The 23,425-nt window shown below is 35.4% G+C and overlaps 2 protein-coding genes across 6 annotated transcripts in view; both read right to left on the bottom strand.

Moving 5' to 3' along the window:
• The window catches only part of LOC142350851 (chaperone Ric-8B-like), an 84,438-nt gene that overhangs the window by 22,352 nt on the left and 38,661 nt on the right, over positions 1-23,425 (bottom strand). For both annotated transcript variants that reach the window (XM_075402823.1, XM_075402824.1), the window contains exons 2-6: positions 6,486-6,841; positions 5,908-6,074; positions 3,278-3,414; positions 2,331-2,608; positions 1,589-1,775 (exon numbers count right to left, since the gene is read on the bottom strand). In XM_075402823.1, coding sequence (XP_075258938.1) covers positions 1,589-1,775; positions 2,331-2,608; positions 3,278-3,414; positions 5,908-6,074; positions 6,486-6,833 — 1,117 coding nt within the window. In that variant the 5' untranslated portion in view covers positions 6,834-6,841. The remainder of the gene's footprint in view (positions 1-1,588; positions 1,776-2,330; positions 2,609-3,277; positions 3,415-5,907; positions 6,075-6,485; positions 6,842-23,425) is intronic.
• The window catches only part of LOC142350852 (zinc finger C2HC domain-containing protein 1A-like), an 82,778-nt gene continuing 72,179 nt past the window's right edge, over positions 12,827-23,425 (bottom strand). For all 4 annotated transcript variants that reach the window (XM_075402829.1, XM_075402826.1, XM_075402825.1 and 1 more), the window contains one exon: positions 12,827-14,088. In XM_075402829.1, coding sequence (XP_075258944.1) covers positions 13,917-14,088 — 172 coding nt within the window. In that variant the 3' untranslated portion in view covers positions 12,827-13,916. The remainder of the gene's footprint in view (positions 14,089-23,425) is intronic.

The following is a 23,425-nucleotide window of genomic DNA, read 5'->3' on the forward strand; positions in this document are numbered from 1 at the left end:
ACCTCTTGCAAAAGCTTCCAAGCCTTTGCTCCATCTCCGATGCCGTCATCTCCCACACAGTCATGTCTCATCAGCATGAGGGTTGTTGCATCTAGAGTCTGCCAAATGGCACCACGCATTGTTCCGTTTCTCCTTGATGTCTGCAACTTCCTTCTCATATGCATCCTTCAGCACCTTGTGGTTTTTTTCATCATTGCTAGCCCCATTGGCTAGTGGTGCAGGCTCATTGGGTTGCTCCTCTGTCCCAAGTAGTGATTTGTAGAGTCCCTTCGTCTGCATCATTGCCACAAATCTTGTGCTCCCGATTGGAAAGTCCTGTGCCTTTCCTGTGTAGGTCAGCAGCTTCACTGCTGTTGATCCATCGTAGTTTGAGCAGGCAAAACAGTTGTGAAAAGAAAAGGTACTAAGCAGAAAAGGATTATGACTGTCAACAACAAATTAGTTTTGTTTTAGAAATTAGTTTTACGACTTAGAAAATTGCTGGGCCTATAACCTGTTGGGTTATGAGTTTTCGCAAGCGGAATAAAAGCGTTCTTAACTAAGTAGAAAATTTTAATTTCTCATAATGAGAGAATAACAATAATGATATTTTACAGTAGAATTTAGAGATTTACAGGAGAGATCTGATTATTAGATCAAGATGGTGATTTGATTTTGGGGATGAAAAAGGCTCAAAAATCAGCTGTATATATACCCATTATCAAAGCGAGAAAGTCAAGATACAAAACTAATCTTAGCACCATGATTTACAGAGGGGGTCGCAAGGGTTACCCAATATGGTTTGCTTCTGCAGATTTCCCAGAAATCAGTCGCAGGGGATACCATAGATGGTATGCATTTACACTTTTCTAAGAATTCGTTCACATTTCCACAGGTATCATAACCATTCAATACATGCTGGGAAGATTTTACATCAAATAATCTCCCTCTAATATTAGTTATCTAGATTTACCAATTTGAACCGAATATTGATTCTAAGCACCATTTCTTGACGATTCAATTATATAAATTCTCTGATCAAAATCAATATGCTTTTGTCTTTCTAATCTGGTATGTTAAACTTTCTTTCTAATTCTCACTAAGTTTAAGACCATAGTTTGATCGATATTCTAACAGGCAAAGAACACCCAGTTCCTGAATATAGATTTTTTGAGACAGAAATTAATTAAATCTAAGAAAATACAACCGACCAAGACTAGACGAACTGCTCTCCAACCGACGAGGCTCTGACCTTGGTAGTAGCTAGCTCACGCTAAACAGGGATGCCCGAGGGATGGGGGCTCCAAAAACGGAGGGGTACAAAAAGAGGCGGTCCAAACTTCCCAAAGACTTTGAAATTATCAAATATACCTCTTCAGAAGTTCTGTTAAAACGCATACATGAAGACTGGCTGAGCTCCAAGAGCACTGAACCGACACTCACTGCTTTACCAGTTTAACCCCTTTCCGCCGATAAAAACTCAAAAGCATCATACGAAAAATAAATGAAGCAAAAAAGCGCTGACAAATTTTCGTTAGGACAAATAACCGCTACGAGCTCGTTTAAGGGCAATTGAAAACGCAATAAAAAGGCAGTTTTAACAACAAACCGGCATTTTCTTCGTCAGTTTCATTCGAAACTGCAAACACTTTCTGCAAAGCGTAGGCAGGCATCACGCCTAGCACACTGTAAGTATGAGTCAGCAGCTCTTCATCTGAAAGACACTTGGGGTTGAGAACACTTTGACCATTGGCACCATTGGTGGTTCCAGTTTCACTCGATGTCTTCCTCAGAACCTGCAAAAGTTGATAATTTATCATTGCTGTGAAAATTTAATGCCTATATTGTGAGATCTTGAAAAAGCGATACAGCAAAAATGACATGATAGGCCGTTTATAGAGCCGTTTATCTAAATTAAGCGCATTCTGCCTTGCAAGATAGTCAACAAGGACATTTTTTAAGACCTTGCGGCATTTTTTTACAATCATAAAAACTAGCGTCGAAGGTCGACTCGGTTATGATTCGGATCTAACTAGGTGGTTCACGACCGAATAAAAAACAGGGCTGCAAATATATCCCACTTGGAAGAATACTTCGTAGAAACATTATCGTCAAGATTTTGGGAAACATCGTCGGTCCGCAGGGCACAAAACTGCTAAATTAAGGAAAGGAAACCTATTAAATAGAGAGTGAAAGCAACGAGATAAACTTCTCCTTACAGCAAAATACTTAACATAAGAACATCAGTTGATCGAATTATATACATGCAAAAATATTTCAATTGAAATTTAAAAAAAGAGACTAAATTCTCTACCATTTAAAAATTTGGAACATTTACTATATAAACTAACCTGTTCACACGTAGAAGTGAGCTCGACTAAAAAGGTCTGAATTTCGGAATGATTAGATGAAGCATCATCTGAATCTAAACCGTCATCCAAATGTACCACTAACGTGTACACTGTTTTAAGCACATTTCCCAGCACTAAATTAGCAGATATAACATCAGATTTCCACACTTTCCCATTGATAGATTCATTTTCTGAATGACTTGATTTTTCTTCTTTCGCGTTCGATTCCATCGTGTTGACAAGGAGAGTCGTTATAGATTTGAGAACTCCGATCATTCCTGGTATTAATTAAGCGTTTTCAATGCACTGGCTTCTATGAAACCCAGTTCTTGGGCCGCAAATATTATCAACAAAAACTGCTAAAAAGTGTGCAAAAAACCATCCGTAGGGCACCTACTATATTTAACATCTTTGACTGAGCAAGCTTCGCAAAGTTAAGGATCAGGACATCATTGTTTGCAAAATGATACCCTCTAAGTTGAGAACCTCTAAAGTTGATAAAGAACATGAACCGACTAGCGTCGGATGAATTGCTCTCGAACGACACGCGGGGGCATTTTAATTTAGAGGGGTGTAGCTAACAAAATTTTTTGTGGGTCCAACATCTTAACCATTAAGCTACAATTGCGTTGATTTTTTCGCTCACAATTGCTCTTATATTAGTGACAAAATTTACTTCAGAAAGCGAGCAACCTGGGTCACTCAAAAATGAAGAACTCGAGTGTAAAAAAAGTCACTCAAAAAGTTAAAGAATGTTCTAGAACAAACGCGCAAAAACGGTCAAGCCAAAATTGTGCACAGAAAAAGACTTGTTTACAATAATTTCTTCAAACTTCGTTCGAGAGCAAATAATAAGCCTCTTCAATTCACATGGCACGACAATACAAATCAACAATCTCTCAGAAGTTCACGTTTAAATTGCATGAAAACGCTTTTGAGCAGAGCACCTGTTTGTGCCATAAACACAGATCTAGACTCGGACACAATTGCAGTGTAGATGAAGAGTAGAGTGAACTCGAAATTGAGCAGTTCCACGTCTATTCCTTCCCAGGATTCAATGGACTGATAATGATTGACGAAGTAACTACAAGGTGAAGATGGGGAGTTGTTTCCCATATTAGCACATAGTTTAATTTTATTGGAGATTTCCAGATCCAGAGATAAAGTAAATAAAAACTTTTCGATTCGAAAAATGTTGACCTTAATGTTGATATGCTTTCACTTTTACTATAAGTTCATTATCTCGTTTTCTAATGAAACACTAACAGAGAGTCTTGTCTGTAAAGATGGATTGGAAATTGTTTCAATGCTCCTACATGGAGTAATAACGAAAGAACTTTATACTTAGAACTGTCTTTTCTGTCAACTTTCACTCCCAAAATAAACATCAGAAAAAGAAAAATTTGGCAGCCATTGTGAAGTAGACTAAAACTTCAAGAGAGGTTTTTCGATCTCATTTTTATCCGAGAATATCTGAGGTTTCAAGGCCATGGTGTCAGTTTGTAAAAAGTGGAGAAAGCTAAAGATATGAAATGTATGACAAACAAAAAATTCTGTGAATTCTTCTCATTTTTTGAACTTTGCCAACCTTGGCTATTACAAAATTGGTACACGTTTTCTAAAAATGCGTAGTTTCAATTATTTCTTGATGGGCGGCTCATTATTTCTCCCTGGTGAAAGATACTTTTCATTGCGTTTACAATTTTAAAATAGAATTACATTGTCGCTGGATTCATCTAGGCAGCATTTGACTGCCAAGGAGATCTAACAGGAGCATTCACGTTCAAATTCATGTCACTAGATTTGTGAACCAATAAATTCACAATTATAACCATTCGAACTTTCGAAAACTTCTTCAGATAGGGATAAATTCTTTTTTATTTGAAACAGTTGTCGGAATTTTGATTATCCTAATAATGCGATAATCGATAATGCTCTCAGGATTACAAAAGCTTTTGACAAATTTTCAGAACGCATCGTTCTTTTTGCGTGCACAGATAATCGAATGTTGTACCTAATTTCTTGTTTTCTTTACTTTCGGAAACCAACCCGATAGATTGCAGAAAAATAGCCGCCATTGATTCCATTACATAGGTTGGGATCGAAAGTACAAGAAAAAGGGGAAAAAATGATTTTCGAACAAAAACATTTTTGAAATACGAACCACATTGATTTCATTTCATTTCTACACATACTCACCTTTCTCAAGGAGAATATACGATACATGGGTTAGTATCAATACCAATAAGCACAACAGACTTAAGAGAACAAAGTTCAAGTAGCGGACATCTAAAATTGAGCTTTGTGGGTTTATCCCGTTTCTAACTTTGTTTTGTTTGAGACTATTCATTTAATTGCTTTGCTGAGCAACTGCTTTTTAACAGCGCTTTGAGTAGAATGAGCGAAGAATGAAACTCGCCTAGATAAGTCAAAAAGATTTCATGCAAAATGTCGAAAAAGCGGCAAAATGAGGTAAAGCAGAACAAATTTTTATTCGACGAAATAGAAAGAAAAACATAGCAGGACAAATCCTGACGTACAATTCAAAGTTTTCATTGACTAAACAAAAGCTAGACCTAGAACGGACAAGGAGTTAATTGGGAAAAACATTTCCAACAAAAATCAGATAAAAAAATTTGAAAAAAAAAACAGAAAATCAACTTCAAAATGCCGCATCTGAACAAATGAATGGATTGGGAAAACCATTCAGAAAATCCGATCCAAAAAAAAAACAAAAACAACAGTAAAAATCAAAGTAAAATTGCCGCATGTGAACAAAAAAACAACTAGCGAGAAAGCTAATTTTTGTTCAAACACCGATTTCTCACTCTACTTTAAAATAAGATAAGAAAATTTTACGCCGCAAAACCACTCGCTCTTTCGCTCCACTTCCTGTTTTGGCGTGACCAAAATCACTACTCCAATTCGACTTCAAAAATGATGAAAATGTGTGAACTGATCTTAAATAAGAAAGCGTCCCAATACAATTCAAATTCTTTGAGTTGAAATAGGAGCGCAATAATAGCCTGCTGAGATGAGGGCGGCTGTTAATCAGCCTACTCATTATAAGAGGCTATTGTACTTAGCATACTTGCTGTTCATTACGCTTGAGATTACATTGATTTTTTATTTGTTTTCCTTTTGTTTCACCTTTCTTAAAACTGTTTTTCTGATAATTAGAAAAGTGTTCTATACTTTAAATGAGAACTCTAATGGGTAGTGGCTGGTGGGTTACATGAACCCGCCTTTCTGTCCTCTCCGAGAATTCTTGATTTCTATTATCAATTGTCTTGTATAAATTCTTTCAGAGATATTGATTCTTCTTTCTACATTCAACAACTACTTTTCAATACTCGTTTAAAAAGGTTTCAATATGCGGCCCACAGTCACCATTGCAATCCGTTAATCACACGGCACGTTGAAATGCTGTAGCAGTAATATCTTTTTTTAAAAAAACATAACCCCCCCCCCCCATTTTTACTTACTAGTAGTCTATCTAATATACGCATAAATTTAAACGAAACGCATATTGATGTACCACGGTCAGCGTAAGCTGAATAAAAATGGGAAACATTTCCTAGCAAAGTCCAGCTCGAAGTTGAGGTTCTTGAGTAAGCTGACTGCGTCACTTCCAGTAGATTGGCTCTGGAATACTAGATTGCACAAACACTTGACTGCTGCTAGTCTGGTTTTAGTTGATAAAGTTGACTGAATTGCTGATGTTGTTTCTGAATCATCGGTGAACTGATCACGGTGGCAAATTAATCACAGATGTACATTTTGCAATTGGCCAAAATTTATTTTGATTTGAGAAAGCTTGAAATTGTAACAGGAACAATTATTCTTAAAATAATTGTTCTCCGTTGGAAAAGACGAGAAAAATAAATACACTTCGGGTTTCAGATGTATATTTTTTATTTCAATAAAAAATGTTTAACACCCGACTGGACCAAACTTACTAATGAAAAACAGACCACAGGGTACTTAATTTACCAGAAAACTAATTACTATTGACCAGAAAAATGTATGAACTTGTTACCATTACTTTTATTGCTACTAATGCAATTTCAATTTTCGAATTCTCAAAAAATTGTAGAATAAAAACACAGGTAAACGTCTGCACTTAGAGGCGTATTTTATTAGAATGTACATTACTGTTGATGGAATTATGGTGATTTTGGCACATAGAAGTAGCGATTGTAGGCAACACTCCAAGATACTTCTTTGACTCCGTCTATCTCTGGTAAGCACCAACAACGTCCGAATAACCACCTCAAGAACCTCGTCAATTTGTTCTGCATCTTCACCGGATTTCAATTTGTCTTCTAGAAAATTTCCGATGGAGTCTACCAGTGATGTTAATGTTTCCATTTGTACGCCGGATAAATTTGTACAAATTTTGTACTTGATGAAGAACTCGTCCAGAGATAGTCTTGTTTGTTCATAGCTCTGGTCGGCTGAAGCAGTGATGATACTCAAAGCCGATTTGAAATCAGCGTCCATTTTAGCACCTGAAAATATTATTGATGAACCGAAACATTAATGCAATCGAAACCGACTTAAGACTCCCCCATTTGAAACTTTTTTCCCACTAGCGAAACCTGGAAAAAGAAAACAGAAAAAGTTCTGAAGAATGAGGAACAGCGTAATGTTAATTCGTCCTTGAGTACAAGCCTATGCCGTTTTTCAGTTTTTGTAAAATCCAAATTCGCCTCAATGGCATAGGGCTTTACTGATTTTTTTCTTCGCTGGAAAAGAGCCAGTTCACGATAAATCGAAGCGAAGACTTGCACAAACCAATTAAACACCGGTAGAAAATCTATAAAACAATACCACACCAGACGAATTGCAAAAAAGCAAATAGCTGAAAACAGCTTTCAGTCGAAAACCCAGAATGAAAGCAGAATTGGCAATGGCTAACAAGAAACGTCAAAGTACTTCTGAGAACCCATGAACAACGTATGTTGGTAGAAAGTCCTGCAAAGAGATTCAGGGCTAAACCGGGTTAAGCAAGCGTAATATAGACATAACATAACCGTCTAACGTCGGGCAAATTGCTCTCAAAATACCGGCGTGCTGTTGGCTTCTGTAGGGCGGGGTGACTGAGGGGATTAAGAACAGCCCTGCAAATGAACTTGTCTGCTCAAAACTTTCGATGGATCGCATACTTGGAGAATATTAACGCGTAAGGCTGAAAGAGAGCTGTTCAGCCACTTAATACCATGCGGGCTTTACCTGTTTGTCCTGTTTTCGAGGGCAGAACGTTAAAAGCGTCAGACAAAACACGGTCAAGCAAAAAATCGTTTAAAAATACCACAGGACTAAAACAATTGCTACAAACTTCGTTTGAGAGCAAATAAAGCCAAATAAAGCGTTCGCAGGCAGATTGGAGGATGGGCTCGTTAACGGCACACTTTTGGTCAATGAACATGAACATTTTTTTTAGCAAAATGAACATTTTTGCAACCGTTGTATCATGGATCTCTACATGACAAACTCTCAAGAAAATGAACCTATAAATATATAGTTCTTTGTGATTTTTTAATATTTCTTGACTCCCAGCACCATAATATAGCCGACCGATTGCCAGACAACAGCCGGGAAACAGACAGCTAAGATCCCATAGCTAGCAAATCGCAGACATTAGAAAAAACCTGCGGTTAAAAATGTTACTCAGATATTAGATTAACCGCATTTTCAAAATAAACTTCCAGTGAGCGATTCCACATCGCATCAGAAGAAATTAAATTGGAACCATCATGTAAATATTTAGGCATAATAGTTGATTCAAAGTTGTTGTTTAGCTCTCATATAGATCTTGTCATAGGAAAACTTAGTAGGCAATGTGGTATAATATCAAAATTAAGACACTTCGCTCCAAGGTACCAGTTAAAAGAATATTACAAGAGTATCATATGTCCTATCATACAATATGGAATTTTGGTGTATGGATGCTCTAGCTTCACGTCTTTAGCTCCAATCCATCTGCTACAGAAGAAAATTCTTAAATTAATTTACTTTAAGAGTCGGTTCGATCAAAGCGAAGATCTATTCTGTGCAAACAAAATTCTAACAGTTTTTGAATTACATGTATATGAGCTGCTTAAGTTTGTTTTAAAATCGATTAACAGTTTCCATGCCGAAGACTATCTAAACAGTATGTTTCAATTTGAAAGACATTTTTTAACGACAAGACGAGCAAAACACATGTTACTAAAAGTGCCGTTATGCAGATCTAAATTGGAGCAAAATTCGATAAGTCGTCGGGCTTCACCATTATTCAATGTTTTGAAAATTCAAGGACTCTTGCATGAATCTATCGGGAGCTCAACCTATAGCCAAATATCAATGACCTATCATAATTTAAAAGAATCTTATATTCTTGAAAATGAGGAACTCATTCGAAAAGTGTTTTTCTGCTAAATTTCCAGAACCCTGTAATTCTAGATGCTTTCTTTACAAAATAACAAAAATCTACGCAAAAATTGTGGCGGTGCCTTCGTAGAAGGCACCGCGATTCGTTTTTTGCTGTCAAAATTTGATTTTTCTAAATTCTAAAGATAGTTTTTAACAATGTTTCTTCAATTCGAGTTTTTTTATATAAAGAACTTATTTTTCTCATCTTTTTTTCAAAGTTGGCGAAGTCTGGATGTTCGCTTGTGCATGCAAAAATATGCCATAGAAGAGGGCATCCAGTAATGAATTGTTCAAAGTTACCTTTTAAGTTCTGTGTTACGTTTTTGAATCATTGTTAAGAAATGAAAAAGAAAAAAAAATTTTTGAAAAATGTTAATAAGTTTATCATCTATGTTGTATACATCTGGGCACGCTGTGAAGTAGGTCAAACGACCTCGTTGCGTGTCCTTTCCTTGCTTGAAGATAAATAATACTATGCTGATCGTTCTGCTGTACTTTGCTATTCTATTGTAAACTTCGTTTTTTTTTCTACTAAATCTATGCTGTTCTGTATTTATACTATACAAGCAAGGATAAATTAACTCTCTCTCTCTAAGAATTTATTTCTTTAAAGAAATATGGTCTCATAATTAACAAGCTTTGGTGACCATTATTCAATTCAGAGTTTACATTCTGAAATTAAATCTAATAAGTGAAAGCAGAAGTCAAGTTATTGAGCGAGGCAAGTCATGTATGGTTAAAAACTTGACATCACACCACTGAACTAAAAACCCATTCAGAAAGCACCATCAAATGACGTCAAGCACACAAATACAGTTGCAGAGAAGTGGTACAAGTCAACTAGGAAAGTCCCAATTTGATTTCATTGTGCGTGATCAAATAGGCATACAAATCAAATTTGACCTAAACAGGTAGCGCGAAATTCCAACAATTATTCTTCAAAGCCCTTTGGATACCGCTGTTACTTATTATCAACAATAGCAATAGAACGCAAAGAATTAGCTCTCAAAATACTGATTTCTACAGTCAAGTGAAATAAAACCTAGTTAAGTTAACCCAAAAAAAAAATTAGGAAAACTGAATATGTTGCCATTTATTACATATATGAAAAACGAGGATTCGCTTTAAGCAAGCAATGATGAGATAACATACATCTAATTCTAAAAAAAAGAGATAAGAAATTGAAACAAATTTATCAATTTGTCAAATTTCGTTGCAAACTTGCATTGTACCACAAAAACTTCATTCAATGGGTAACAAAACAAGCCTACGAGCATTAGGCTTCAATTCAATTAGCATTAAAGGCAGTGAAACAATACAATGGGGCAAAACATGCCAAAATAACCTGAAAAATCGCAAAAATAATGTAAAAGATTTAAATTCATACTTTAAATTTAGTCTACCAAAACCTTTAAATAATAGAAGAATAACAGCTTTAACAAACCGCACGTGAACATTAAAATTTGCTTTCTTAGTGTAATTTATTCCACACCTTCATTTCTTGCTATGTTTAAAAAAATACGAATAAAATGAACTCGTTTTTCTAAACTATCTCGCTCAGCAATAAAACAGCTCTACGAATTCCGTAAACTACTCGGATTTTCCTCGGCTGAAAAAAGCTAGCTTTTGAAATTATTAGTATTCACTAACAGAACGCACAATAGCTGAGAAATAAATGACAATTTAAAAGTAGAAAGCAATCCAGAATTGCTCTAGAACGAAGGAGACAAGGGCAATTTCATTTAAAGGTTCCCACCCGGACCTCCGCATTGGTCGTCTGCCATCTTAACCACTCAGCTGCAATAGCTTCGAAATCCCTTCGCTGAAAATCGGTTTTCAACAAACTTTATTTCACAACGAGAGCGACTTAGACCACTCAAAAACGAAGAAAAACAATCAAAAACTCAAAGCTTAAAAATTTAATTAGACACAATTTTAGTTAATAATGTGGGTAGGTAAGGGAGAGTGGGTACGTAGGTGGAGGAGTGGAAAGGGGTAAGTAGGTTGTTGGTGGACGTAGGCAGGTACGAAGGGGGTGTGAGGGGGTAGGCAGGGGTAGGTTAGCGATGGAGCTTTGAACTTTGTTGGGCAAAAACTCTGACCTGATAGGGGTTCGACCCCGCCACCTCCCGGATATCAGTCAGACATCTTAACTACTAATCTACATCCGCTTTGTTACTCCACCGCTAACAATCACTTTTATATTAGCAACAAACTTCATTTCAGAATGAGAGCAATTGCAATCACTCAAAATGAAGTGACGCTTGAAAAACTCACCTGAGAAGTAACAAAAAGTTCCAGAAGAAAAGCGCAAAAAAGTCAATCAGACATTTTCCATATTAAAAGACAAACAGGTCTACAATAATTGCTTCAAACTTCATTCGAGATTAATTAATTGCAAAAACGGTCATAATCCAAAGAATCATTAATTTTTTGAATTTTGAATGCGAGCCATTTTGAAGTCGTGAAAACAGTCAGATATGAATGAGAGCCATTAAATGATTCTGATAAGATTTTGAGAGCCTAGAAATTAGTCATTATTAAGACTAATTGACGAAACAACAGAATCAACTACAAGAACTGGCAAAATCCAAAAACAAACTTCTAATAATTTTTAAGAACAAGCCGTGTCAAAGCTGTTAAAACCCACAGTTTTGAAGGGAAAACGTGACAAACTCAAATATGCACATTAAAGCGCCATAAAAGACAATGAGATCTATCATTATTGAGATTAAGAGACAGAACAACAGAAACCTACAAAAACGAGGGCGAAATAAAAAAACTATTATTTTGACAGTAAGTGGTGTCAAAGTAATGAAAACTGTTAGATAAGAAAAAAACCTTTAAATTGATTCATATGGGAGTCATATGAGATCCACTTAGAGCTGCCATAAGGAGGATACGTGAGAACAAAAAAACTACAAAAGATGAAAACAGTGTCAAAGTCGTTAAAACCGTTAATTTCGATTCAAATCAGTAACTTATATTAAACATTATTAAATAGAGCCATTGAGACCGATCAATGACGAGACTAAACAAAAAAACAACAACCATAACCACAAAACAGGCAAAACTGAAACAATCACTGTTCATGAAAATAAATAGCGTCAAAGTCCTTGAAAAACATTAGTTGCCTTTTGCTGAAAAGCATTAGTTGCCTAACAAGTGCCAATATATATAATTAGAACAAATGTAGACTTTCAGTCTACATTTATTAGACTTTCAGAAGTATTCGTGCAGAATATGAAAAAACACCTAAAATAGAAGTCAAATTGCCGCACGTGAAAAAAAATTCATTCATTCTCAAAAACCGAAAATTTGTTTAAACCCCATTTTTTCACTTCACTTTAAAAGCAGTTTAAAGTGAAAAGTTTAAAAAAAAAAGTGAACAGATCTTTAAAAAAAACAGCGCACCAATTCAATTCAAATTCTTTGAATTGTATAAACCTGTAGAACACCAATACTCCTCTTCGAGTCGTAAAAACCAAGAGGACCGCAAAATAGCTACGCTCAGCTTAGAGCTTCGCAGCTATAACTAAAACACAAGCTTAGCGAGAAAATGCTTCCATTCTCATTGCGACAATAAGTTGTCGAGTAGAATTGATATATACAAACAGTTTTGAGACGCGCTCAAATTTGAATTGATTGACTGTCATTTCAACTGTACCATCAAATCAGCTATTTCACCAGATGACGGAACTAAACTTTCTTTGTCACAGTAAACCCAACAACGACTAAAATGATCTAACTGATGTACACCGGTTTTAATCTAATATTCTAGTTGACTAGATTGGAGTCACTACTTCAATGGGAAGAAGCAGCCGACAAACAAACAAGAATTTATACGCAGAGCCCAACCCCACATCAATTGTAAGGGCTGTACGAAATAGAGATATTTCGAAAATCAGATTTGTCTACCAATCAAAATTTAGCAGTAGCCTAAATTTATTGTTTTTGTATCGGCGGAACACCATGACTACCAATACTCCTTGGACCCTAAAAAAGGAATTAAATAATGGTGCAAAACAATGTATAATAACGGGAGAGGATAAATCAACAGTCGATATTTAAGAACAAACTGATAAAAAACAATTAATTAAAGCAGTGATCAATTTCTACATTTCAATTAAATTGAGTTTAAAATGACAATGTACAATTTATTACAATATTTGCATCAAGTATGTAGCTTTGCTATTTAAGCATGATATGTGTCGGATATACAAATAAATACTACAAGAATTTCAAAATCTATGGATAAAGACAATCTTTATGATGCTATTTTATCAATTCGGCTCATTTTGCGTTCTCTGTATGTATATTCAATAGCTAACACCGCAAAAAATCAGGAAAATATATAGTGAAACATTATACAAGTAAACATCGCCCCAACAAAACTATGGAAAAACTACAATATAACATGCATGGAAATAAGACAAATTGAAAGCTAAAATTACAATGGCAAAATAAGACAAGGAAGAAAAGGCGATTTATAATTCTCAGCACATTTATTAGCATCAGTAAATAATCTTGTTTTCCGTTGAATCTTCTACCCCTAAAATAGTATAAGGTCGAAATGTTCAAAGAGATCTATAGTGATTGAAAAACGGGCCACTCAGAAAGCTTAATATATAGCAGACTCAAAAGTTGTAAATTGCTCAGATATAGATATCAGATCTACCAGGGAAAAGGAAATCAATTCATTATCTATGTGGTTTCATCTGCCCACATTTCTGCGAAAAAAAATCACAAATCACGAGAGGGAGAAGAAATCTTAAACATTAGCCATTTTAAATAAAGATTGGGGTCAAACTTTGGGTTTTAAAAAATGTCCGCACCATTTTGGAGCGTGATTGATACCTGTAAAATCGTGAAGCACGCCGACATTTCTCCATGTTATCAGTATATTCGATTTTACCGTACAATAAATTCTCTCGCTTTTGTGCTACAATAATTCTCTTGCTGAGGTCGGTCTTGTCATTGCAATAAAATTTCACTTCCATGCCAGCTTCCGTAACACCGATCAAGGTTTTGCTTCACTGTGAAAATTCAATTCCGCGCAATTCTAACATTTCGAACTCTGGTACTCTGTTATTCGTCAGCTGCTGTTTCATTCTATGGGATCGTTTTCACTTGCTGTTTTTGATAGTGGTTGATATAACTTCAATTGTTTCATCGGCCTCTTGCAGTTCCGCACTCGTAGCAGAATTTGGCAGTTGTTCCTGAGAATTTGGTTCCACAGTTCCCACAGAATTTGGCCGCTCCCCCTCCCCCTCCCCCATGCATGCTACTGGTCACAGGGGGCATGTTGCTATATTGCCCCGAGCCACCTCTACTGTTGGATCTAAATACCAACAAATAAACAGTCAAAATAAACATCTTGAAACTTGTCGTAGGAATTGCTCTCAAACATCTAAGGTATGATTCAAATTAATGCAATCTTTGGACCAAAATGGGTTTAAAAATAGAATAAAAATGACTGCTATCAAGGTTGTTTGAGGGCAACTAAAAACAACGGGAAAAATCTACAATCAATGGTAAATTTTTGATCAGAGAAACACGTAACGTAATTCTATCTAATCTTGCAACTGAGATATAACCGCTATTCATCAGACTAAACCATAGTAACTTAAATTGCTCTAAACGACTAAATGAATACAAAAATAGCTCAAAATTCGGAGCTCTATATTAGCTTTTTTAGACAACACGCTGACTAAAGAGTAATTCGGACATCGGATCAACTAATAACGCCAATCTCAGATCATTCATCTGCAAAATTTATCTCAATAATCTTTGTAAGACTTTCAAGGTTGTTCAGGACAGATAAAAATACAGATCAAGACTATGAGAGCCCAGCATTACTTCAATTCCTTGCGACTTGTCGACGTTGGCCCGAACCCACAGCAGGTAGTGGGCCCTCGAGCTGTTGAAGAGCAGGAGATATCGGGGCATTCTGAACCCCCGAGAAGGTGTGCAGGGGGTTCGGGGGACAGGGACCTAGCGGGGGGAGACATACGTTTGTTTGACTTTTGTTTTCTGTTCTTTTGTGAGTTCTTCCTAATTTGAATTTCATATGAGCTGTCATTAGAGGTCGGTGACCTGTATCGTTCGGGTGGTGCAAGATCTCCCTGGGATCCAAACGAACCACCGGCAAAGAACCCAAGAGATGTCCTCAATTTAATAAAAAGATCTTTTGAGGGAATAATCTGTTATTTCCACAATTTTCAAACTGATTTTATTTTTACTGAAAAAAACGGACACGCAAGTTCTAAAATTCCAAAATTCTGCAATTGGATTCCAGGAGTTACTATATACATAGACAGAAGTTGACTTTCTTGAACTCTAAAAGCTCTCAGTGATTTGGGAAGAGTCGCATAACCCATGCTTATAATGTAAGTATTACCTTTCAGTCGAACAGCACCAAAAATTTATCTTTCACTCGTCTACACAAAAAAAGTTAATCGTGCCGATGATAAACTTTTTTTTCAAGCGAAGTTTGATACAATTTTAAATATGCGAGAACAATCGTGTCAAGACAAAAAAGTCCCAGAAAAAAGTCTATATTGCACAAGAGTCCCATAAAACAGAAAAAAAAGTCCCAGCGTAGTCCCAAAAAATTAAAGACTCACTTCATCAGTTAACAAAAACTAGCCTACAACTCAAACAAAGAACAGTTAACCCAATCGTCCACAAATGAGTGAGTCCTCGTCGCTTAAAGGTCTCGAGAAGCACACCATCTTACAAAAGGCACACCGTGGTGAGATATTCATCTATTATGATTCAAAGCCCCAAGATGACAAAATAGTTTTTGCAACTCTGCCGGCCATTGACTTGCTCAAACAATAAGATGATTGGTGCTGCGAAGGGACATTCTCAACAGCTCAAAACGTCTTTTATCAGGTCCAAGCAATTCAAGCGTCACTTGACAGCATCTAATTGCCTCTCGTGTATGCTCTTCTTCATGATAAGAGCCATCAAAAACTACTCAATACCCTTCCAGAACCACACAAATCGGGAGAAAATCGACTTTGAAGTTGCAGAGCGGAACAAATTCCTTCTGTGGAATGAAAACAAATAAATTCAATGTTGCTTCCAGTTTGGTCAAAACGCGTGGAGACATGTGCAGTCAGGCCATAAAGCGTCGGAATACAACAATAACTTGGAGTTCCGCGAACATCAGAATGATTTTTGCATTGCTTTCTAGCCAGCAAAAGATGTCATTACTGCATTTGAAAAATTGCAGTCAACTTGCCCAGAGGGCTGTGGTCCAGTTTTCATTACTTAAAAAAATTGCATCGGTCGATACCACGCTACTGGTCAGAGGCAGAAACCGCAATTTGCAATTGAACGTTGGTACTGCTGCGAGCGCATACAGAAGAACTATCCACGATTAAAAAGACTCTATTGATGGACGGAACATTAATTTTGAAAATCTGGTTAAATAAACCTTTAATCGTTAAAGAAACTGATTGAGATAACAGCTGATCAGCAAAAGCGGCCGAAAAATCAAACTACGCAAAAAAATAATGAATTTCTACAAGTACAACAAAAACAGAATCTTAAATTGATTGATTTTTCGGAAGGCTGCAGTTATAACACTAAACTTTAAGACTTGTAGATTTGTTTTTGTGATACATTATTTTTTACAACTCCACTGTTTCCGCTCCACCAAAATTTCTTACCTTCATAAATAAGGATAGAACCGATCTGATGACAGCAAGAGGTCGATGACAAACCAGCTGTTCAGTTTCCCTTCTCTCACAAACAGTGTCATGGTTTTCTGTTGTTAACCTTTTCCTAGTTTTCCCAAAGTTCCCATCTCATTAACCCCTATTCTTGATTTTTGAAAATTTTTTGTGCCCGCTAGGGCTTGAACCAACGACATCCGAATGAGCGTAAAGGCAACAAGCCACCAAGCTAAGATGATTTTGGTTTTCAAACTTCAAATCATTCTTTTAAGACTAAAGCTGCACTTTCTTTTTGATCCAACTAAAGAGCGTTTTGACCGGGACTATTTTGTCTGTTTTTGGGACTATTATGTCTGTTTTTTGGACTATTTTTGCAATTTAGGACTACTGTTTCTGGGACGGTTCTGTCTCTTCTCCGAGAAATATAGGACAAAATAAAAAGTTAAGCTCAATGAGCGTAGACTTTAACTATATTTTTTTTGAAAACAAAAATAATTTTAAAGGTATTTTAGAAACCGATTTTTATTACATTGGAGTCACAATATTGGTGTTAAAAATTGCGAAGAATATGAAAAACTTTGGCTGATCTAAATTGCTTCCGAAACTACGCAAGACTAAAGTTTATCACAAGAGTCCACGAACTTTTCCAAAAGAGGCAAAAAAAAAGAAACAGATAAGGAAAACGATAATTTTTAAAATAGCATTAAAATTAAACCATCAATGCTCATTAAATCGAATGGTTTAATTCTGTAGTGTTAACAAAACAATGGAATAATCCACCTTATACATAAAATTTACGAACGCATAGAAAACAGAAAATAAAAAAAAAGGATTAGAATGATTTTTTTTTCGTTTCAGTGCGCAAAAAAAACTAAAAGAAGAAATGGCTTAATAGTCAAAAGTTCTTGGAGTCCGTAAAAAATCTTGGTGTTTGATGTCAAGACAAGAGAGGTTTACAACTACACCACACATGGATCTGAGATACCCACAAAACTATGAAAAAATAATATGAGTACAAAAAATTTCAAACAGCAAATGCAAAACACTCGCATTACCCTGAAAAACTGGTATATTTTCATTGAACGGTAAAATCGATGTCGTAACCAGCAACCATGAATTTACACAAAATTTAACAGAAAATTTTTCGAAAGATTTTTTAAATTGCCTCCTTGCCGAATAAAATACAATTCACAAAACAGAGCAGCCTTAATGTCAGAAAACAGCAGTTGTAGATTCCCCTAAAAGATTTGTGCTTGAAAGAGAGAGAATAAACAAACTGACAGACTTTTTCAAAAAAAAATCAGCATTTTCTATTTTGGTCAGCAGTTTGACAAGATAATAAATATGGCGAATTCCACCTAAACTAAAAAAACTTAACAATCAATAACTCATTCAACTCACCGAATCCTTTAGTTTCTTATCTAATCAATATGAACATAAAATTGAGGAGATCTATATGCAAAAACCTGAAGTCCAATAATTTCCTTGACGTTCACAAGATGCACGCCAAAAAAAAAGAAAAAAGTTGTCAAATGACTGTGTGACCAGGTTAATTGATGTAAATCAAATGAAAATCGCACGATGAACCAAAACATCAAAACTAATCTGTAATTTTCAATACATAATTGGGGAAGACATGTCCGAAAAGCAGAAAACAGGAGCGATAGGCAAAAAGCTTCCAAACGAGAAAAATATCAAGCACTGCAACAACCAAATCCAAAATCCACAAGAATTACAGAAATTGCAAAAGAGGGTGAAAACACAAAATAGATCAAAATTCCAGCTTAAAGAATTATATATGATTCAGAAGGTCAAAAAAATGCTCTCACAGGTATAATTCTTTGATAATATACTTGAGAAAAAGACTAACCGAGAAGGTTAGAGAGAAAATTAAAACGTTTTGAAATTGCGCGTGGTGGTGAAAGACTGTTCTAAAAAAGCAAAATTTTTTAGAACTACTTTTAAGGAAAACCTATCCATCGAAAACCAGTATAACACAACAAACGCTATCTCCAATTTCAACTTATGTTCAGCAAATTAAAACTAAAGCGCCGCATTAACCTTTACATTCTGGTTCAAAACCACGCGATTGATTTAACAAATAAATTATCATAACTTCGTTTTGAGTAGTGCGCCAAACAGAAGCTATTGGAGTAGCCAACGGTAACTATTAAAAACCAATGGCATGCCCGAATTTGGGGCGCAATTCAAGAGCACAATTTTTAGCACAAAACAAATCAAAACACAGACCAGCTAAAGTCCAACGAATTGCTCACGCACGGACGGCGGGGCAATTTAATAGAAGAGGTGTAGCTCAGAAATTGTTCAAAATAGTTCAAAAGAAAACGACCTGGGAGTGATTCCAAACCGCTACCTCCCGGATGGCAAACTGCAACCTTACCAACTTAGCTATACAAGTTTTTGATTCTTCCTCGATTACGATCGCCTTTAAGTTAGCATTGAATTTAATTTGTGCATGATAGAGAAAGATTTTATTCTTAGATCACGCAAAATTAGTCAATCAACAGTGAAAAGTCAATAAGCAAAGAAAGTTCTAGAACAAAAGAGTAAACAATGTCAAGCAAAAACTGTGCAAAAAAAGAATTTTAATATAATTTCTAATTTTGTTCGAGAGCAAAAAAAATGAGGGCGAAAAAAAGATACCCTAAAATATTTTTTAAACAAAGAACTGCAAAGTCAAAAAAAAGCATTAGTGACCCATTTGAGTTACCAATAAAATGCAACAAAACACCATTAGAAAACGTGCATCTCCTTCTATAGCATTCGCAAAAAAATCGAAAGAAAAAAAATTGAAAACAAAGTTTAAAGACCGCACACAAAAAACCGAAAATTTGTTCAAACACATACGTTGAAATGTTTCATGCTTAAAAAATTGCTTGTTCGCTCCTACTACTAATCCAGCGTGACTGCAATCACCACTCTATTTTGAATTCTCATTGACTAGAAAAAGTGAAAAATCAGCCCCCAATACAAACCAAATCTTTCGGACTAGTGGTATAGTATTCCAATATTTATCTGTTCATTACTGCAGAAGAATTGCGTGTATTTAATATACTGAAGGGCACCCATGGCCCAATTCCAGACGTCATTTTATTTCTGTTCAGTAATTTTACATTCATATCTGGTGTTATACTAGAGGAGGGTGGACTAAGAATTTCACTAGTAGCCTTAAAATCACGTCATCGGAAAACATTACATAACACTATTAAGATTTAAAATTTTGAAATAACACTAATTTTGGCGCAATTTTCATTTGACTGTTAGTAAACTGTCAATTAAGTTCAGCTTCTTGAAACTGTGAATGAGACAGAAGTTTAGATCACACAAAACGCAACAGTCAAGGGCGAAAAAGCCACAAAAGTTTTCCAGAATTAAAGACAAATTCACAATAATTACTTCAGACTTCATTCATAAGTAATTAATCAAAACGTTATAGCAAAAACACACATATCAAAAATATAGCCAGCAAATTACCGGAAAATAGCCGCTGTTAAACCACTTGACGCACATTGGGATTGAAACACAAAAAGAAATTAGAAAGAAATTGACAGAAATCTTCAAAGTCTGTTTATTGGTGTGTAAATTTAGCATATTCAGTTGAATTCTAAAATTAAACTTAATTCAGCCTCTAAACTGCAGTCTATTAGGCATAATACAAATGCCAGCTAGCATTCGCTTTAATGAATTTTGATAACCTAATGCATTATGTCTTAATAACAGGTCTTCATATGTTTATCCCGTTTGTTTTCATTTTGCTCTTTAGACTTTCACCGCATTCACTATTTTACGTAATTCAATACGTGACAGCATTTGAAGTCCATTCAGTTGAAACAGTGAGTGAAGTAAGTCAGAAGTCAAGCGTGAAAATCGTGACGTATGTAAAACGAAAAACGTTATCAAAAGTTAAAGCAAATTTAAAAACGTAGCAGGACAAGTCCTGAATTTTAAAACAAAGAATTGATTTAGCTTTGACCTGACAAAAAAAGACGTGTTAGACGTCCAAGGAGAACAATTAGATCGACACCATTGAGAGAATTCAATTTTAGCACAAGAACAAAAAAAGCAAGATCTAAGCAAATCAAATCTATTTTTTAAAGACACGTTCAAAATCAAAAACCGAAATCAAAGAACTCGTGTCACTAATTAAATTGCCTCGTTTCTCATTATCAACCATTGATACATGTCATTCATGAGGCTAAGCGATAAGACAGCAATAAGTTCAAATACTTGCAGAGACAAAAGAAAGATATAAGAAAGAAAGTTAACGACAAAAACCCGCAAAACTCAAAAATTCTATATTTCTTTCAAATAATTGATCTCGAGGTCATTGAAGAGATCAGCCTGTGACAGAAATGAATTATTCCAATAAAATAAACCCCATTAGCAACCTATGCGGTCTGTTATTAATGAGAATAAACATAAACCGACAAATGTCGGAAGAATCGCTCTTGAACGAGAGACGAGGCAATTTAATTCAGGGGCTGTAGCCTAGATCAATTCTTCTTTATAGGTGCGAAAAAATTCTTCCCCACCGCGATTCGAACAACTCACCTCCCGATCCACAACCTCAAGCACTAACCACTGCGCCACAAATCACTTACATCTGCTACTCTCCAACCGATTTTATATTAGCTTTACTTCGGAGCAATAGAGATCACTCAAAAATGAAGAACGAAAGCGTGAAAAAGTCAGTTGAGAAGTCAAAGAATGTTCTAGAAAAAAAGCGCAAAATTGTCAAGCGAAAGATTTGCATAAAAAAACACACACGTTTACAATAATTGCTCTGAACTTCGTTCAAGAGCAATTAAACGATAAAACAACAAAAACTACAAAAGTACAACAAAAACTCAAGAAATTAACTCACAATTTTTGAGAAAAAGTAGTGTCAAAGTCATGAAAACTATTGAGCTATTAACTCGGACCAATAATTAGGTTCTTTTCCGCCGCATTATCAACCAATGAGAACTGTGATTGATGATACTAAGTGATAAGACAACAGAAATAAACTTTGAAAGTGGAAGAAATCAAATACTCTTTAATGTTCATTGCAAATTTTATCTTTTTTAAAAAAAATTAATTGCGAATTTTAATGAACTGTGGCTGGAAATCGTGAAATTATTATCTTCAGAATCGTTTTTGTATCTCAAGAGGTTATCCAGTTACCCAATTTCAAGCTATAAAAAAATTCATTGGCTGACAAAGATCGATAAGCAAAAATTTTTAGAAGGTTAAAAATATTCCATTGCGCCATAGCAACTATAAAACAGCATACTATCAAACCCTGGAGGAGATTACCTGGCTACTGAGGCAAGAAAAATTGAAGTAAAAAGGTTTCCAAAAAACTTAAAATGCAAATTTTATCAAAAAAAGTTCTAAAATTCGAAAGGTTAAATTGTTGAAAACAATTCTATTGACGCAAACAACCATGCCGTAACCTTTCATCAGACCGTGGAATAGGCATTCTGTCACTTGAGAATGGAAAAATATCAAAAAATGACAAAAATCTTAGGAAAACTTAAAATGCAGATTTCATCAAAAAATGCTTATCTTCGAGACATTAAAATGTTTGAGATCATTCCGTTGTTACAAGAAACTATGCAGTGCCCTATTATCAAACCCTAAAGGAGATTCCCTGGCCTCTAAGTCTGGAAAAACTCAAAAAAGTTGAAAAAATGTTAAGTAATACCAACTTTCGTGGTAATGTTTGGAGTACCAAAACATATAGCTCTTAAAATGGCCGTAAAAAGTAATTACCATTTGCAAAAGACATTCATCGAAAGAAACAATATCTTGGGCCCAAAAACTCCTAAAATTGCTCTTTTAACCTTAAATTAAGGCCATCCAGCAGCTGCAACACCCTAAGCACTTTCAGAACTACTAAAGCCCAGTTTGGGCCTCCAATGAAACTTAATGGCCATTGGGATTTACCTGTTTATCCCGTTTTGAAAGATCAAAGTCAATGAAAAATGTGTGCAAACATCTTAAAACACAACTGGACAAGTCTTGACGTACAATTCAAAGCATTTTTATTTAACAAACAAAAGACTACACCTAGAACGGACTATGAGTAAATTGAGAAAACCATTTTTAAACCAATCAGACCAAAAAATATAAAAATAGAAAAACAATGTTAAAATGCCGCATAAGAACAAAAAAACCACTAGCGAGAAAGCGAATAGTTGTTCGAACACCGTTTTCTCACTCTACTTTCAAAAATAGAGTGAAAAAATTTCACGCCCCAAAACCACTTTCGCTCCACTTCCTGTTTCGGCGTGACCCAAATCACTACTCCAATTTGACTTCAAAAATCATGACAAGTGTGAACAGATCTTAAAAAATAAAAACATAGCAGGAAAAGTCCTGAAGTGTAATTCAAAGAATTTTTATTGACTAAAAAAGACTAGACCTAAAACGGGCATTGAGTGAATTGAGAAAACCATTTCAAAAAAATCAGATAAAAAATTTAAAAACAGAAAATCAAAGTCAAAATGCCGCATGTGAACAAAAAACCACTAGCGAGAAAGGGAAAATTGGTTCAAACAAAAAACTAGGCCTAGAATGAACTGTGAATGGATTGTGAAAAACATTTTTAAAAAATCCGATCTCAAAAATCGAAAAACAGTTAAAATGAAAGTAAAATTGCCGCATGTGAACAGAAAAACCACTAGCGAGAAAGCGAATTTTTCCTCAAACACCGATTTCTTACTCGACTTTAAAATTAGAGTTAAAAAAATTTCACGCCGCAAAAGCACTCGCTTTTTCACTCCATTTTCTGTTTCGGCGTGACCAAAATCACTACTCCAATTTGACTTCAAAAATCATGAAAAAATGTGTGAACAGATCTTTAAAAAAAGACAGTGCCCCAATACAATTCAAATCTTTGAATTGTAAAAAGACAGGACAACATCCAATCCAAATCCTTTGGAATGTAAAAGGAGATCGCCTAAATAATAGCCTTTGAGAGGCTGATTG

This window comes from Convolutriloba macropyga, chromosome 12 (assembly GCF_964194025.1).
Source record: "Convolutriloba macropyga chromosome 12, txConMacr16.3, whole genome shotgun sequence".
NCBI classification, from domain to species: domain Eukaryota; kingdom Metazoa; phylum Xenacoelomorpha; order Acoela; family Convolutidae; genus Convolutriloba; species Convolutriloba macropyga.